We start from the raw sequence: 19,646 nt of genomic DNA, 5'->3' as shown, positions 1-19,646 counted from the left end.
TCTTGCATGACTTTCATGTTCAATCTTTAAGGAGAATCTACGTAGTTTTTGACAAACTCATACATAAATTGGTACTCTTTTTCTTCATGTTATCCTTTTTTAACCAGGCGATAGTTTTTAGTCCAAAATAATTATTTCAGTTATCAGTATCGTTACTAAGTGGTAATGTCGTTATGGTGAACAACCATAATCAGACTAACGTAATTCCCCATCTGATTATTATTTGTTTGTTAAATACGTATTTATAATTTCCTTCACGCAATATTCATGAGATTTTGAAAAATACATAAATTTAAGTCAACGTAGCCGGTGTAAGTTTATCACCATTTCAAAAAAAAAAAAAGCGTAGTTTTACCCATAAAATTTAATGCAGGCTAGTTTACCTTCATGGTCATCCAATTATAGGTTTTGTAATTGCCTAAAAATCAAGTGAGTTAAAAATAAAAACTAATGGTTCCTCAAAAGATATAGAAAAATTTGGTGGAAACAGAAGACTTGTATATTATTGGAGTAACCAGTAAAAATTCCTGATATATATCAGGAATATTAGCCTGAAAGCGAAAAGAAACAAACATAAGATAACACCATCTTAACTCGCTTTCACCTAGATTAACACTACTTTGTCCTAGAACGCCTAGCAAAAACTACTTATTTCTATGGGATCATATGTTTTTGTCATTTATTTTTGAGGAAGAGCACAAGTCAACGACGCCGGAGGATCAGTATGGATAAATGGCGACGATGAAGATGTTTTTGATACCGATGTCGATGCAGATGCGGAAAAATGATAAGCACGCTTCAACTCATTATACCTCTCCACATCAAAATTATAATACATCATAAGTTTCTTCTGTTTGGCACCAAACCGGCTTTGAAAAAACCCTTCGAAAGATGGATCTTTAGACGTTCTTAAGAAGAATGCATAACCAGCCATGAAATACACTGATGTGACAAAGAAACAAATAGGTTCCATCACATCCCATGATAATTCCCAAAATGTTAATCTCATAAATCCCGCTGTTTGTAGAACTAGTAGTCCTAATCCACTCCATAATTCTCTTTTCACCAATACTTCTGCTTTTGCATCAATTATTTCTTTCTCCTTTTCCATGTTTTCGAACTCAGTTTTTCTTGGGTCATTTTTATCCCATATTGGTAAAGGGATTATACTCTTTATTGCTTTCGTCAACTGCACAAAACACAAAGGAAAAAAAAACACAAAATTAAGTCGATTTAAATAGTAGATTACGTCGAATAGTAAACTCATATTTTTGAAAACCAAAAACAATTTAAAAAAAATATCTAGTTATCAAGTGGTTCTTAGTCAGCGAACTTAGAGGAAAACATATGTATAACTTACGGTCAATGTAAATATAAAGGATTGTTCATTTGATCAAATCAAAATCCAACTTGTCAAAAAAAATCGCGTAACACGGTTAATACCACATGCGTAGTCATTGAATAAGCCGGTATTTCTAGGATTCAACTTTAAATGAATGAGGGTGGTTCCGTTGAGGTGGTGAATTGTTGAGGGTGTTTTTAAAGTATCTTTTGAAATCGAAAGCTTGCGAGAAAGTGAGTCGAAAAAATACAAATAGTTACCACTCCTTCCATAATCTTTGCACACGACTAAAAGTGGGTAATTAGTATTTTTCATTTAAGGATATTTTTGGTAATTTACTTTTTGAGAGTTATTTTCCTTTAAAAGAGACAAAATTAGGGAGAACCAAAAAGAGAAACATAAAATATATTATCAGATCTATGTTTTCATTTAAATCTTAAAAATTAAACCAAAAAAAAATCTAGTTATCGAGGATTGAAAAATTACCTGTTCGGGTCGGAGGAAAACAATGTTACCTAGAACAATAACCGAGCCAGATTCATCTAATGCTTTGGCGAGCTCCGAACCTTGGTTAATTCTCGTAGAATCAATACAAATCTGGAGAAACTCAGGGTAAGTAATGGAATCCTGAGGAATTTTTCTAAGAGTAGATTTCAATGTTTCTAACTGGGATAGCTTGAATAACTTCTTGGCATCATCAACTGAGATTACAATTCCATCTAGAGTAGTAGCAACAACAGTTCGTGATGACCATGACAATGGAGAACTTTTCTTTTCCAATGAATGAATTGGAAGGTTCAATGTGCCTAATTGAACACGATCTCTATTAATATCCATAGATTTTAATTTGTTCATAAAATTTTCTCCATTTGGTAATGTCTGAACATCTGACTGATAAAAAGTTCTTTTCTGAAGAAACTTTCTGAAAAATACTTGGTCGGTTGAATCTGGAACTGAGACATATTCCCGATTAAAAGTTGTTCTTGAGGAATCAGGTGGGACTAAGGTTTTCTCTAGAAATGAGGATGGAAATGGGTTACGAAGTGAAAGGGTGGAGATTTTCTTGGCGGTGGTGGTGTGGAATAAACGACGGTGAGTTAATGCTCTCTGAAGCGCCATGGTTAATGAAAGTCAAAGTGAGAGAAGTCGAGGTGGTAGTTGTTGTTTTTTTTGAAATGAAGTTCTCTCCAATTTTTGAGGAATTGATTTTAGGTTACAACGAAATGGGGAAGAGTTTGGGGTTTCCTTATATACTACTTTCAAGGGTGATAAAATGAAAAGGTAAAACGATTTTCTTTTATATATCGTGATATATTAAGATTACAAATTAAGTAAGCTAAACAAGTAAATAAAACTTTTAAATTATACTCCCACCTCTACCTTATTTACTTCACCACCACAACCATCATCAATGTGCTGCATATAATTAGTGATAAATTAATTATTTATAACGAAAATATATTAACTATGAGAAATTAATAAACATTTATTATAATATATTAATTGGGTAGTGAAATTAATTGGACACTAATGACATGGTAAGAAAACTTTGACCGTTGGATGTATTTATAATATTTAATCATGACCGACATTTATAAACTAGGCTTGGATTAGACAAATTGAGACCGTTTTATATTCTTTCGTGAGGATAAATCAAAACCGATATTTATCTTTCTAAAGATGACCACACTCCAACCACAGTCATGTATTTATCTCGTGAGACAAATCTAGACCACCCTTTATCTTAACTAAGTCGTTAATCTCTGTGATAAGGGGATATATCAATAACATATACCGATAAATTTATCACCAACAAGAATTTACTATTACAGTAAAAGACATTTATTAATATTACTAATCTACAATTCCATATATAATTTTTTAAATTACAATGCATGAGAAACTTTTAAAATAAAGATGCAATCATTAAATTATCCAGTACAATCTCTACATTATCTCTCGAGACAAATCTTGACCACTCTTTATCCTAACTAAATTGTCAGTCTTTGTTTTATAACATAAGGATAGGGATATCAAAACTATATACCGATAAATTTATCATCAAAAAGAATTTACTATAATAATAATAAAGGAAATAAATTTATTAGTATTACTAACCTAAAATTCCATATATGATTTTTCAACTTACAATTCAAAAGAATATTTTAAAATAAAGACAGCAATAAATAAATTACCTAATACAATCTCTACATTATTAAAATTAAAGATGCAATCTTTTGAAGCAAAGATAAAGATGGAATCTAAAAAACACTAGGATAATTTTAAATTGATTATTTTTACATATTCCAGTATCGTAATTACGAAATTCAATATCTCGTACACCTCGAGAATTTGAAAATATGTAATCACCCAATTTATCGTGTCAGAAAAGTAATGCTCTGTTGGAAAGCCACTCATTGCAAAAGACAAACTGCCACTACCTAGAGCCTGGTAACATAACTGATACAAGAATTTCCAAACACGTGTTGCACTGTTTATGACATCATGTACCTAAACTTGTAGTTTATCCACATGGTACTTCCTTTAAAACCGTAGATATTTTGATGGTTGATATGATAATCAAAATTTAACTGATTCTGGTAAAAATGGATAAAGATGGGTAAAAGTAGAAAATAATTAAAGGAATGACATTAAATACACGGCAAAGTGACAGTGCAATTAGTTGCAATATAATAATTAGCATTAAGAAAGAAACTGTCATAAATTAGAGATGTTTAGTCAGTTGGTATACTAAGATGAGGCGCCACGTTTGTATTTAATTATTACTTATCTGTTTCTCAACTGATTATTCAAAATATAGTCCTCAAAATAGTTGTAAATTTGCTGATAGACTCATTAACTTAATCATCTTTTAATTTTAATCCTTCTCTAATTTTAGAAATAAATGAATAATTCAATTCGGTACTTGGCTTGTAAATCTTGTTAGGGTGGTTGAATGAGCTGGGAAGAGAACTCTGTTGCATCTGCCACATGATCGATATGCATATTGCCAGATGATCTATATGAGCAATGCCATTTGTGCATATAGAAACAAAATCAGTTTCAAACAACTTAAATGGTTGCTCTTTTGGTTCAGTTAACCTTACAAGAGTCTCTCTCAAACGATGTCTTATTCTATCACTACACTGACTCTAGTTAATTAAGTTAGAGTTTTAGTTCATTAAACTAGGTCATATTTCTTAATAAAGATAATGTCTCTATTTCTGAACCACGATCTTTTTTAATGAACTTACAATCACAATGTAAATATTTTGATCACTCATATTTTAATTTAAAAACTGCATGGTAATAATATAGGTTGTAATTCATTTTGTTTTTTTAATTCATAAATGGTTTAAGTTGTGTCTCGGGAATTTTAATTTTGATTTTGAAAATTATATAACTTAAACTAAAGTGTACAAAGGGAAACGTATTATAGGAGAAGGTATTACGTACCTCGTAGAGAAATAAGGGAAGCGGCTACGAAGATCTAGATTTCGGTTCACAGGATTTGAGCATGAATGACATCAATTAAGAAAAAGAAGAAAAAAGACGAGGACATGTCGCCACATAATTGATGAGTGCTAAAAAGTGCATATTTCTATATATTTTTCTTGGCATTTAACTCATCTTTTGTGCATTAATTCTACATTTTATCCCATATTCTGTATTTTCATTGTTTTCAAGAATAAATATTTTTCTTACTTAATTTTGCATTTTTAGGTAATAAATAAAGTCTGGATGAGTCGCGGAGCGAAAAGAGCAGAAAAGTAGTGAAAAGCCGGGAAGAATTACGCAAGGAAGCCGCAAAGAATGGAGCACACGTCCAAAAAGCTAGGAATGGGCTCAAGAAGGAAGAATTGTTCTTAAAGAAGATATGGGCTTGGCATACCCAAGGCCCAAAACCCTTACCCAAACCCATTTTCTATCTCCATACCCGCCTCCATTCTCAGCCGTTAGATCGGATCCATCTCATCATCCAATGGTCGCTTCGTCATCGTTCATCAAAATCTGAAGTCCCTGCAAAACACCATAGTACCTAAATTCCAAGCCTTCAGATTAGATCACATTTAGATCCAACGGTCGATTCTTTGCCTGCGCATCAAATCTCGATACTTCCGCTTAACACTACAACACCTAACCTCGATCTTCGCCGTTAACTTCGTTGTATCAAGACATCCGACGGTCGCTACCAGCCTCTTCAGGGGTAGCCATCCGATTCACCTACCAGCTTCGCATCCAGTGACTCATATTCGCCAACATCGAACTTTGATATCCCGCCTCACACACTAGCAACCTAACCCTATACCCTAAAATCTATCGACTTCTCTTTCATTTCCTTCTTCTTCTTCTCTTTCTCTCCACCTCCTCTCTGCAATACCCATTCTGCCACCATACCTCTGCCACAACCACCAAAAGCCATCATGGCTCTCACCAATCGAAACCCATCATCATCCTACCCTTCTACCTACCTATTTCACCATTCTCTCTTCCTTTTCAGAAACCCTAGAGGAGAGATTAGTGAAATATGTCGAGCTAGAAAGAGAAATTGAAGGCATGGGAAGGAGCAGAGAAGGGAGAAGAAGCATGGGTTGAAGACGGACTCGTCTTATCACAGTTGGTGAGTAAAAAAATCAAAACCCTAATTTTACTGTTAATTTGGGGATTTTTGGGATTGAGCTTGCATGTACAAATTGAAGGCATGGGTTGCATCAGGAGAAGAATAAGAGGCATGGGTCAACGTATGAGGGCTGTTATCAGTAGGTTAGGTGAGTCAATTTCACTTTTTGGTGAAACCCTAATTCTCTGATATTTTGGGGATTTTTAGGTTTTTGCTTGCTTGTATAAATAGAAGGTGTTGGGTGTGAAATTGGCTCATGCTGGAATAGCCAGTGTCCAGAACTGTTATGTTCTGTTAATGTTTTTTTGAGTCTCTTCAATTTGTGCTGTTTCATGCACTGTTCATGTTTAATCATGTATGTGTTCTGTTCAATTTGTTGTTCATGTTAAGCTGTTGTTAATGTGATGTTTGTGATGTTTTTTCCTTCATTGTTCATCTTTTGTTCATTATTTATGTTTTCCTGTTCTCTAATGTTTCTGTTATGTATGTTCTGAATCTCAAATGCTAGGACTAGATGAAACCATGAATCAATAAGATAGTCTTCATCATGTGCAGCTCATGTTCAGTGTTGCTAATCCCTTAGACTAGTTGTGCTTTAATCAGACAATTAGCACTTTGGTAATTCTCTTAGCTGTGAGTAGAATATCCCTTAGGTTAATGGTGGATTCAACATCCTAGTGTTCTTTCATCACTCTTGTTTACTGTTTTGTGTGAATGTTAGGCTAAAGCCTGTGAAGCATTGGATTGATTGAGCAGTGGGGAGAAACTAGTGCTCACTAGTGACTGTGAGCAAGCTGGTTCTCTTCCCACTCTAGTAGTATGCCTAGGCTCACCTTCACCATTTCACCTTCACCATCTCCCCTGCCCTTGGCTTAGGCCTTGGTTTACTTCCATTGTTCTTGTAGTTTCATTGTACTGTCACATTTACTTCACTATTACCTTGTGTTTATTGTTTTATCATCCATTGCCTCATTATTTCACTACTATCTTCATCACTTTCACAATCTTTTGTCACTGCTTTGTTTAGTGCATTGTTGTTTAGTTCTTTGCTGTTTAGTCATTGTCTTGTTTAATTTTCTTCATTGTCTTTACCTTAGGCTAACTGCCTTTGTATTATTGCCTCACTGCCTTCTTCCTCTATCTTTGCTGTTTTGGCCTAGAACCATTGTTGCTCACTGTTACCTGTCTGGAGGTCACTTCTTTTCTTCTTGACCAAAAACTCTCTAAGCCCACTGTCCATTGTTTGTACAAACTGAAGCCCAGTTCACTAAGGCAAAGACCCATTTCAATCCAAAGATCAAGACCAGTTCAATTCACATCAGAAACCAACTGAACCCAAGTTCAGCCCATCAAAACCACTGAAAGCCCAACTCATTCCAAGGGTATTCATAACCCATTAGCACTCAAAAGCCCATTGATTATTCATAGCCCAATAACAAATTAGAGCCCAAAATAGCTAGAGAACTCCAAACACACCCAGTCTCTGTGGATCGACCCGTACTTGCACGAGCTACAACTGACGACCGTGCACTTGCGGTATTACTGTAGGCCCGTTTCATTTCGCTTCAATTTTATACGCTTTCCCGGGTCCACCAAGTTTTTGGCGCCGCTGCCGGGGACCATTTTGCATTTAAATATAATATCTTTGAGGCCTACCAAGTTTTTGGCGCCGCTGCCGGGGATTGGTGCTGTGTTTTTTTCTTGTAGTTTTATTAGCTATTTTTGCATTTCACTGCATAGCATTTGCATCTGCATCTGCTTCACTTCATTTGCTGTTGGACCTGCTGTTCTGAACCTGTTTTTCCTCTGCTGGGACGCCACCAAGGAAAAGAACCAAAGCCCAAATGGGCTTTTGCAACCAAACTGAGCAGCTGGGCTGTGCTTCAAAGGTAGGCCTAAACCCATTAAGAGAACCCAACCTGTGGGCTTCCATTTTTAATTTGTGGGCTTGTAATAATTTTTGTTGTTCTTTATTTTTTTAATTTGGGCTTGTAATAATTATTTTTATTTTTATTTTCTTTTTCTTTTATTTTCTTTTATTTTTCTTTTATGGGCTTGTAATTATTTATTGTTGTTTTTATTTTCTTTTGTGGGGTGTGATAATTTATGCTAGGCTAAGTTTAAAAAAAAAATAATAATAATAAAAAAAAAATTTTGCTCCTAATTTCAAAAAAAAAAAAAACCAAAATTTTTCTCCCTCTTTAAAAACCAAAATTTTTACTTGCTCCCACATTTTAAAACCAAATTTTATTTTGCTCCCACATTAACAACCAAATTTTTTTTTTCTTTTATCCTACCAAAACCAAATTTTTCCCAAAAAATCCAAACCCTTTAAAAACCAAATTCTGAGCTTTGTACATAGTTACTTAGCTTTTGAGCCAATCATGTCTACATTTTGGCCTGCTTTGGGGAGTGGAAAGAAAACACTTAGAGAACTTCCTTACGGGCCAAATTCACATTGTGATCCTCCCCCATTCCATGATGTCAATAGTTATAGGAATTATTATGGACATTTTCAAAGTCCCGAGCCTCAATACATGAACCCTAATAACTATTCACACATGCATCATTCATCACAACGTGAAAATGAACATTTTGCTAGAGCCTCACTCACACAATCATCACTTATGGATCAAATAGAAGCTCGAATCACAGCTTTAGAAATGCAATCACATGAGGAATCTGTCACATCTAATTTTCTTAGGCAACCTGAAATCTATGCATGTCCCGCATGTGGTAGTTTAGACCACCCTGTTGAGAATTGTCATAGTTTGCATGATTTTAGGCAATCTAGAGAAAATCCAAGGTATGAAATGCCCATAAATTGTGAGGATGGTAGTCATTGGGACCATAATCAATCCTTTGAGGGTTGCGATCAATATTTTGTAAACCCTAATGACCATGCACACATGTACCATTCACCACAATTTGAACATGAAGAATTTGGTACTCCCATGAATTTAGACTCCACCACAGAAGCTTTAAGACTCTGCAAGCAAGACTATGATAGATCTACATCACGAATTCATGCATATTTAGATCAGATTTTGCATCACCTACAAAAGGAGGAAATTCATGAGGAAATGTATGTTGTCCCTAATGAAGTGTCTAGTCCCATTCATGTAAATAATGTTGAATATGAACCTAATTTAGAGGAACATGAATCGACTAATGACACCACCACTGTTAATGAGGACCAATATGCATGCTACCATGATGATGATTATGATGATATGTTAGAAGAACATGAAAATATTGTGGAACCTGTTGGTTCAAAAACATATGGCTTCTCGCCCTCGACCTTCATGCATGTTGTTCTTTCTAATACTCATTGTAATTCATATGATTTTGATATTGACATGGGATTCGTACAATTATTCTGTGAAGATGAGCATGACATAGGAATAGTTGAATCTTCTGTAGACACTAATATGCATGAAAATATATTTGATGTGTCTGATTCTCTACCTAGGTCACATTGTGATATTTCTCCTGATTTGCCGATGCATGAGAACGAATCTGTTGATGATGTTGATGACTCTGATTGTGATCTTGCCAATTTGTTTGATGATTGTGAGCATGTTGTGACACTTGTAGAAGACTTAGGAGATGTTGATGTGATTAATAATGATGTGACTATCTTCCTACATGAGTCACAATCTGATGGCCTTCCATCCAACCTAGATTTGGTTTGTACCCATATTGTCAAACCGACTTTTCTGAGAGTCCCTAATCTAGGTTTGGAACTGTGTGCTTCTCAAGTCCTCTTGGACTATTTTGCATCTAAGTATAATATCTTTGAGGAACCACAGTTGGAATTAGCATGTGTACCCGTCCCTAGCAAAGTTCATTTTGAGTTAGACCTTGTACATGATGAACCCCCAAAACTGCGAGATTTTGTTTCCAAAATTTTATCCGTTGAAAAATCCAGGTTTGGGGGTAGCTCATTTTGTTTCACAGTTTCACTTGCGTTTCTTTCCTGTTATATTTGTGTGAAGCTGTTGAAACCTCTACACTTTGTCTTTTGGGTTGATCCTCAACTCTTTAGATTGTTAGTGTATGGTGAATTTTTTGTATATAATCCAGTAGACAAAATTTCTTAAAAACCCTTTTGTTCCTTTTGTATATATTTTGCTAATCCAATATGATCTCGGCTGACATATGTTGGATTCTTGCCTTGAATAACGGAGTTCTAATATTGCTTTCGCCGAAATCGGGTATTCTCTTTCCTTTTTCTCTACTCAACATGATCCTCTTCATATGTTGTATTATAATTTTGTTCATATTTTGAAACATTGAGGACAATGTTTAGTTTAGGTTTGGGGGTGAAAAGTAGATACTTTGATAATATGCCATAATTGAAAACAAGAACTCCCTCTTTTTGAAAAAATATAAAAAATTCCAAAAAAAATGAAAAATCATAAAAATGGAGCTCATTTACCTTGAAATGTTGACTCTTGTGCAAATATGTAATTTTTAGGAGTCTTAGTCTAGATATTTAGGCACCCTGATTCTAGCACAATTCACATAGTGATAAGAAACTTGCACGCGCACGATCTACCAATACACGTATAGCCTCGATCTTCAAGGTGTTTGATAGGAAGTTAGATTGCCAATCACTTTAGAATACTGAATGAGACTTGACTAGCTTGTTCTTTGGTTGGCTGGGGTAGAAGTTGGAGGATACGTTAAGAAAAGCAACCATAGAATTTGACCGGATGCATTCGATAAGGGCCACCTCTTGCTAAGGGTCATGTAATTATGTTTTTCTTTTTGTTCATGTATCAAAAGTGTCATTATGTTGTAAAGATCAAAGTTATTTCTTCCAAAAAAAATCATCAGAAAAATTCAAAAAAATAAAAAAAATAAAAAAAAAAATCAAGTATTTATTCCATGTTTTGTCATGTTAAAGACAATATTCTCTCTTGTTCCAAAAATAAAAGAGAGTAATCAATGTAAATAAGAGTCATGTAAAGAGTCATCTTTTTGTTGTAAATAGTCTTGTAATAAGCAAGGAGGGTGCAGCCATCGATGTATAACGCGGTAAACTGAAATCACCAACTCATTGGGTGAACATTCACAATTCTCGTAAAGTCCGGACAGCTAGCTAGATTTCGACCTTGGTTCTTAGCCTGAGAAACTATCTCTTGGTGATTAGTAGTCATAACTTCAGATCTTTCTTTACACATGTGTAGATACACTTTACACTCTTATCACATGTCTTTTTTTGTTATCAGTGCTAGGATTGTGCCTTCGATAGCTAGATTGACATCTCCATTTTGCTGTGAGCTTAACTGACTTGCACATGTCACATTTGATGGAATCTGAGCTTATATTTTGACCTAGAACTTTGTAGGTACGTTCTAAGCAAAGCTTCACGATACTTAAACTCGTCCACTAGGGACACTTAGTGGTTTAAAAGGCTTAGTGCATACGCTAAATGCATTCGAGAGACCAGCGACAGTGGTATAGGTAGGATTTCCTTAGTTTTGTTTTACTTGAGGACAAGTAAAATTCAGGTTTGGGGGTATTTGATGAGTGCTAAAAAGTGCATATTTCTATATATTTTTCTTGGCATTTAACTCATCTTTTGTGCATTAATTCTACATTTTATCCCATATTCTGTATTTTCATTGTTTTCAAGAATAAATATTTTTCTTACTTAATTTTGCATTTTTAGGTAATAAATAAAGTCTGGATGACTTGCGGAGCGGAAAAGAGCTGAAGAGTAGTGAAAAGCCGGAAGAAATTACGCAAGGAAGCCGCAAAGAATGGTGCGCACAAGACCAAAAAGCTAGGAATGGGCTCAAGAAGGAAGAATTGTTCTTAAAGAAGATATGGGCTTGGCATACCCAAGGCCCAAAACCCTTACCCAAACCCATTTTCTATATCCATACCCGCCTCCATTCTCAGCCGTTAGATCGGATCCATCTCATCATCCAATGGTCGCTTCGTCATCGTTCATCAAAATCTGAAGTCCCTGCAAAACACCATAGTACCTAAATTCCAAGCCTTCAGATTAGATCACATTTAGATCCAACGGTCGATTCTTTGCCTGCGCATCAAATCTCGATACTTCCGCTTAACACTACAACACCTAACCTCGATCTTCACCGTTAACTTCGTTGTATCAAGACATCCGACGGTCGCTACCAGCCTCTTCAGGGGTAGCCATCCGATTCACCTACCAGCTTCGCATCCAGTGACTCATATTCGCCAACATCGAACTTTGATATCCCGCCTCACACACTAGCAACCTAACCCTATACCCTAAAATCTATCGACTTCTCTTTCATTTCCTTCTTCTTCTTCTCTTTCTCTCCACCTCCTCTCTGCAACACCCATTCCGCCACCATACCTCTGCCACAACCACCAAAAGCCATCATGGCTCTCACCAATCGAAACCCATCATCATCCTACCCTTCTACCTACCTATTTCACCATTCTCTCTTCCTTTTCAGAAACCCTAGAGGAGAGATTAGTGAAATATGTCGAGCTAGAAAGAGAAATTGAAGGCATGGGAAGGAGCAGAGAAGGGAGAAGAAGCATGGGTTGAAGACGGACTCGTCTTATCACAGTTGGTGAGTAAAAAAAACAAAACCCTAATTTTACTGTTAATTTGGGGATTTTTGGGATTGAGCTTGCATGTACAAATTGAAGGCATGGGTTGCATCAGGAGAAGAATAAGAGGCATGGGTCAACGTATGAGGGCTGTTATCAGTAGGTTAGGTGAGTCAATTTCACTTTTTGGTGAAACCCTAATTCTCTGATATTTTGGGGATTTTTAGGTTTTTGCTTGCTTGTATAAATAGAAGGTGTTGGGTGTGAAATTGGCTCATGCTGGAATAGCCAGTGTCCAGAACTGTTATGTTCTGTTAATGTTTTTTTGAGTCTCTTCAATTTGTGCTGTTTCATGCACTTTTCCTGTTTAATCATGTATGTGTTCTGTTCAATTTGTTGTTCATGTTAAGCTGCTGTTAATGTGATGTTTGTGATGTTTGTTCCTTCATTGTTCATCTTTTGTTCATTATTTATGTTTTCCTGTTCTCTAATGTTTCTGTTATGTATGTTCTGAATCTCAAATGCTAGGACTAGATGAAACCATGAATCAATAAGATAGTCTTCATCATGTGCAGCTCATGTTCAGTGTTGCTAAGCCCTTAGACTAGTTGTGCTTTAATCAGACAATTATCACTTTGGTAATTCTCTTAGCTGTGAGTAGAATATCCCTTAGGTTAATGGTGGATTCAACATCCTAGTGTTCTTTCATCACTCTTGTTTACTGTTTTGTGTGAATGTTAGGCTAAAGCCTGTGAAGCATTGGATTGATTGAGCAGTGGGGAGAAACTAGTGCTCACTAGTGACTGTGAGCAAGCTGGTTCTCTTCCCACTCTATTAGTATGCCTAGGCTCACCTTCACCATTTCACCTTCACCATCTCCCCTGCCCTTGGCTTAGGCCTTGGTTTACTTCCATTGTTCTTGTAGTTTCATTGTACTGTCACATTTACTTCACTATTACCTTGTGTTTATTGTTTTATCATCCATTGCCTCATTATTTCACTACTATCTTCATCACTTTCACAATCTTTTGTCACTGCTTTGTTTAGTGCATTGTTGTTTAGTTCTTTGCTGTTTAGTCATTGTCTTGTTTAATTTTCTTCATTGTCTTTACCTTAGGCTAACTGCCTTTGTATTATTGCCTCACTGCCTTCTTCCTCTATCTTTGCTGTTTTGGCCTAGAGCCATTGTTGCTCACTGTTACCTGTCTGTAGAGGTCACTTCTTTTCTTCTTGACCAAAAACTCTCTAAGCCCACTGTCCATTGTTTGTACAAACTGAAGCCCAGTTCACTAAGGCAAAGACCCAGTTCAATCCAAAGATCAAGCCCAGTTCAATTCACATCAGAAACCAACTGAACCCAAGTTCAGCCCATCAAAACCACTGAAAGCCCAACTCATTCCAAGGGTATTCATAACCCATTAGCACTCAAAATCCCATTGATTATTCATAGCCCAATAACAAATTAGAGCCCAAAATAGCTAGAGAACTCCAAACACACCCAGTCTCTGTGGATCGACCCGTACTTGCACGAGCTACAACTGACGACCATGCACTTGCGGTATTACTGTAGGCCCGTTTCATTTCGCTTCAATTTTATACGCTTTCCCGGGTCCACCAATAATCATCTATCAAAAAATTTGAGGTGTATCTTAAATCTAAATAAAATACTAAAATAAAGTGAGCTAATATTGGAAGTGTGTAATAAGTACGGAATAAATTTGCTATTTCACGACGAGTTGACGAGGATGATATTGTTACGGCTGAATGGGTCAACGATATTGTGATAGAAAATATCTACATCTCCCATTTTTTTCTTTTCTTGGACATTTCGCATGTATATTTGAACAAGTCACCAGTGTATAAAGATTAGCTAGTGTTCTGTAATGTATATGGAAAACTAGGACATAGAGAAAATTTTGGTCTGGTTTATTCATGGAAGTGTTATGATTATTTGATCACCAAATCAAATATAAAAATCCAGTTTGTCCCATAATTATTTATAAATCTTTAAAGACCATATTGAGTTTTATCTCTTCTGTTTTTAGTTTAGACATTTTAAAGGGTTTTTCAATTAGAGTATATTTTTCTTTAGGTGGAATTATTTTATTAGATATTGATTTATAGTTATTTCAATTATTACTGAAATGTTTTATTTGCGATCCTGATCAAATCATCACAACCGTCATTTTTGTGTATCTAACTGTCCATATTATTTGTGATGCAGCGTTCATTATTAGCTCATGCATATATGGCTCAAGCTTAGCCGAGCCATATATTTAATTAAGAAATGTGAAAATAATCCTAATATGTTGTGTATAATACTCCATCCGTCCAAGTTATATAAGCGGAGAAGTCAAATATTTTAGATTTTAAATGGATTCCATAAATATCTATCATTTTTCCTATATTATCACTTATTTTTTTTGATGAAAACTAGAAACATTAATAAGGGTAAATATATTATAAAAAAAAGCTATCTAGGAATTAGAATTATGCCTATATAGATGGACAACCAAAAACTAAAACTCTGCATATATAATATTGACGGAGGTAGTAGTTATCATGGAGATAACCATCACCCTATTGCTTCATATTAAATAGGCATTTATTATACTCATTATATGAGTGTTAATTAACTCTTATAACCCCCTCATTCTTGGTGTTGTTGGTGATGTAATGGTGTAGTTATTTTCATAATGGTACAATGTTTATATAAAAAATCATTTCCTCTTTTGTAAACACACAACAAAGAGTAGCTTCCTCCTTTGTAAACACATAACAAAAAGTATGGAAATTTAGAAACATATGCCTTTTTTTCATTTTCAAATATATGCATGTTTTTTTAAAATTTTCAAATATATACCTATTTTGACCAAAAGCGGTGAACGGAAAGTTAGTGCCGTTAAGTCTAGGAAAAATACTCAAAAGTCCTCTGCATCACTGAGTTTTCACTACAACTTGGATCGGGCATTGTGTAACCTGTACACGTGGAGAATTTTGACACTTCATCACTAGTTGCCACGTGGAAACTCAAAAAATGGCCGAATTCTGTCTCTTGAGTTGTGTAAGTAAAAAGCGTAAAGCATACGAGCCGTAGATTTTCATCGAAATGTTGTAACCGAAGATTATCGATTATGGACTCTCCACGTATCTACTTTTATACGTGTAGGCTGTACCCATTTTGTCTAGAAACTTCTCATACATACACACCACAAGATATTCCAGAGATCTCAACTATGAGATTGAACAATAACAGCCATACATGTTCCCAAAACCCACGTATGATCTGCACATGACATTTCTTCCCCTTTTTTGCATGACTGAAGGTAGTTAAGTAAACATATAAAAATTTCTTATCGATCAATGAGAAATTGACCAAACTCGTGAGATATTGACAAAGGTTAACAAAAGTGGATGGAAAAGTGGGAATAAGCCTATATTTGAAAAGTTTTAAAAAACAGGGATATATTTTAAAACATGGTTTCAAACAGGCATATATTTCTCAATTTTCCCAAAAAGTAGCATAGTTTCTCTCTTTCTTCTACTCTATTGTTATCATATTTAGCCTTTATATTTTATCTATTGTACAATGTTAGAGCTCTGCTCGGTTGAACCTACAAGTTTTGCTATCTCAAGCTTGTTGTTAACGTTAGGTGATCAAAACTATATCTTGATTTCTAGTCTAATAAGTCAAGTTTCGAATATGTTATAATTGTAGTTGAGTATCAGAGATCACCCTTGAAGACTGGAGATCGACGAAGACATTTGGACAACTTCTGTTTCGGGTATGTGAAGACTGAACCATTCCATTATACTCATTATACCATCATTCTATCTATTGAGACTATGTCGCATGAATTATAGTAGATTAACAAAGAAGATGTTTCGAGTCAAACTTGTCTTGTGAAAAATTTCGAAATATAATTTAGCGATTGGATGTTCAACGGTCCTTAACAATATTAGTTTTATGAATTATTTTGTGGGTCAATTTAAAATTTCCCATGCAAATGATTATATCACTTGGGAATGTTTCAAACATCAAAAAAGAGAAATATGAACTGACTTAATTTTTACTCAAGCTAAGTTGGTGAACTCAGTTTGTAAACCATAGATATCCGAGACTCAGAAATATAAGAAGGTTGACGAACCAGTTCGCAAACCACAAGTTCAGTTGGGAACTGTTCACGACCCCGGTTGGCGAACCAGGGTAAACTGGATTTTATAAGTTGGGTCATTTGGATATCAATTGGTGAACCCGATTCACGAACCGAGGTCAACTGTGTTTGGTAGTATAGTAGGGTTGGGGAAACCGTAGCACCCTGACTCGTGAATAAGCCTTACGGTTGGCGAACCGTTGTGAAAAGATGAGGGTACTCAAATATACCACAATCTTTTATTTTGATCACATCCTATACAAGACTCACTATGTATAAACCTCTTGGATATACAATCACTCAAGGAATATTTCAACACAGTGTCCACTTGATATAGGGTTAGTCCGGACTGGCCTAACTCGTGAATTAAATATCAAAGGCAAGTGGAAAAAACCAATACACTTCGTGTGATTGTCTATGGATATGGAATCGAGACAATGCAACAACAAAGTGATCTCTTGATAAAATGTACGGAAATAACCGAAACCAATGGTATCAATATCAAGTGCCATTTTAACGTACAAAGTGCAATTTACTTTAACTATTATAATGCGGAAATTAAAGTAAATGGCACAACAAGATTTTGTTAACGAGGAAACTGCAAATGCATAAAAACCCCGGGACCTTGTCCAGAATTGAATACTCTCAGGATTAAGCCGCTAGACAAAATCAAACCAACTTCGTATAATTGAGACCAAGCAACTAAAACTATAGTTCACCTAGTTTCGTATGTATTCCCACGCCTCCAACTTGTAATAAGTCACGTACTTGGAACAATTCCTTTGGTTCGTATTCCAAACAGTAAAGGAAAACAAATCTGTTTGGTAACAACTCTTTTCAACCAAGTGATGTAAGTTCGACAAAAGGATCTGCCGTTTATCCCAATAAAATCCTTTGTCAGGTCCTTAGATCTATCTAATAACAACTACCAAAGTAATTGTCAAGATTTTGCAATCAATACTTTGAATCACAAATAATTGTATTGACGCCGATCTACTCAACTAATCAATCCAATATACCACAAATATGAATTGATTATAGTTGGATCCTCCTTAACCGAAACAAGTATTGTGCACACCAAAGATTATGAACCCAAATCAGAAATCTTCTTAGATCTTCAATAAATACCTACACACAATCAACTTGAATCTCTTGTGATCAATCACACAAAGAACGGGGTCTGTTAACAATGGATTATCACAAGACGTATTTAGATCTACAAACAGTCTAAAGATCCCTGTCGAAACTTCGATCTAGTTTGAGTGAATCTTATATCAGAACAGAAGATTCTCAAGAATAAACAAACTAGGTGCAATCAAAGTTCAACAACCGTTATTCAATCAAACCAATAGAAAACTAATAATAAACTGCAATTATCTATTTTCCCACCGACGATACTAATAGAGCTTCTCAATCCCAAAGAAGTCTTTAAACCGAGCGGCCATAAGAGATTTCTTCTAATTAGGTTACTTTCCTCTCCGAATAGGCGGATCCACCAGTAACAACACAACTAGGTTGTTTTGCTGGCTCTGAAGATTAGTTTGCTTGAAATGAAAACTTTGATATTTATAGACCAAGGAAGTTTAGACACCAAGGAATTTCCAAAACGAAAATATTCTCAAGATATGCAATATATTTCCAAATTCGGTTTCCATAATTCCTGGAAATTCTTTTTCCAAACATTGACTGCAAATCTCTTAGAAAATATCCAACTAGTAAATGCACATTACTAATTTTCATTTTCCAAAAATAAAATTAAAAATCTTAATTAAAAGATTCTCAATTTATTTTCGATCCGGGATTTTTCTTTAGCTATTAAGGAATATCTTTGAACAATAAAAGATAAGCGTTACTGCACATGTTCAAAGTATGTCGACATCTTTACTTTGTGATTCCTCTTCCATACTTCCAATCTTGAAAACGATTTTCCACACTTCCAAACAAGTTTAGAATTGGTCCATATAACTTTCAAGAACTATGTGATTGATTAAGAACACTCAATAACCAAACATGGGTTTCACGGTTCTACCAAAACAAGTTTCGGTTCTACCTCCATGTGGGTACTGGAATTAGTCACACTAGCTTTCCAAAAATTCGGTTGACTAGGTACTAGGATCGGTTCCCACATATATATGGTATCTAACTTGTATTTTTTGCACATGTCCATAGGCTCGGTTCCCAATATCTAACAACTGTTGCACATATTCATAGGATTGGTTCCCAATATCTGGAAACTTGTTGCACCTCATAAAAGGATCGATTCCCCCTTTGTGATCGATTGCACCTCTTACTAGGATCGGTTCCCATTTGCTTAGAGTTGGTCATACAAATTATAACAAATCGATCATACCATCTCAGGTGATTAATTAAGATCGGTTTCACTAATAAAAGTTATATCAATACAAAAGTCAGTCCTTGTGAATAGTTTTACCAAGAACATAAACAAGTCATCAGTGGTTATACTAATCACACATAGTGGTAATTCAAAAGATATGTAATGAATAACGATACCAATAAGCCTAGCGATTTCCCTTTCGATTCACGAAACAAGTTCATGAATTTACTTACTTTAAACAAATGTAAAACATTGTTTACTAGGATGAAATCTTCACCTCATACCCATACATAATCACAATAGAATTCAAATGATTATGTCAATGTCTTATAGACGAAGTTCAAAAGATAAGCGTTATACTTCGTATTGTATTCCTTAATATTGTGTCTAACTAGAGTATAATCATTCATGCTTCGCAGTTATATTTTCAATATGCACGACTTGAAAGATATGTTAGGGAATGAAACAGTTCAAGTCAAATATCACTAACCTCAAGTGGAAGGATGATGTTGTCGTTGTAGCTCCTTGCTTCTTCACATCTTCAAGACTTCACAATACTTGTAATATCTCATATCCTAATACTTTCAATCTAACCTATACGAAGTTTACTCTAGTACATAATCAAGCGACCCT

General features: G+C 35.2%; 1 protein-coding gene across 1 annotated transcript; it reads right to left on the bottom strand.

Annotated features, from left to right (window-relative positions):
* Positions 1 to 679: 679 nt before the first annotated feature.
* Positions 680 to 2,461, bottom strand: LOC113279733 (calcium uniporter protein 2, mitochondrial-like). Its single transcript, XM_026528403.1, has 3 exons — positions 2,110 to 2,461; positions 1,829 to 2,061; positions 680 to 1,189 (listed from the first exon to the last, which is right to left on the bottom strand). Exons 1-3 carry the CDS (start codon positions 2,459 to 2,461, stop codon positions 680 to 682), a joined length of 1,095 nt encoding a protein of 364 aa, XP_026384188.1.
* Between the last annotated feature and the right edge of the window lie 17,185 nt (positions 2,462 to 19,646).

This window comes from Papaver somniferum, chromosome 5 (assembly GCF_003573695.1).
Source record: "Papaver somniferum cultivar HN1 chromosome 5, ASM357369v1, whole genome shotgun sequence".
Taxonomy (NCBI): Eukaryota; Viridiplantae; Streptophyta; class Magnoliopsida; order Ranunculales; family Papaveraceae; genus Papaver; species Papaver somniferum.
The sequence above is the reverse complement of the archived record's forward strand: the minus strand, read 5'-3'. Positions and strand labels throughout refer to the sequence as shown.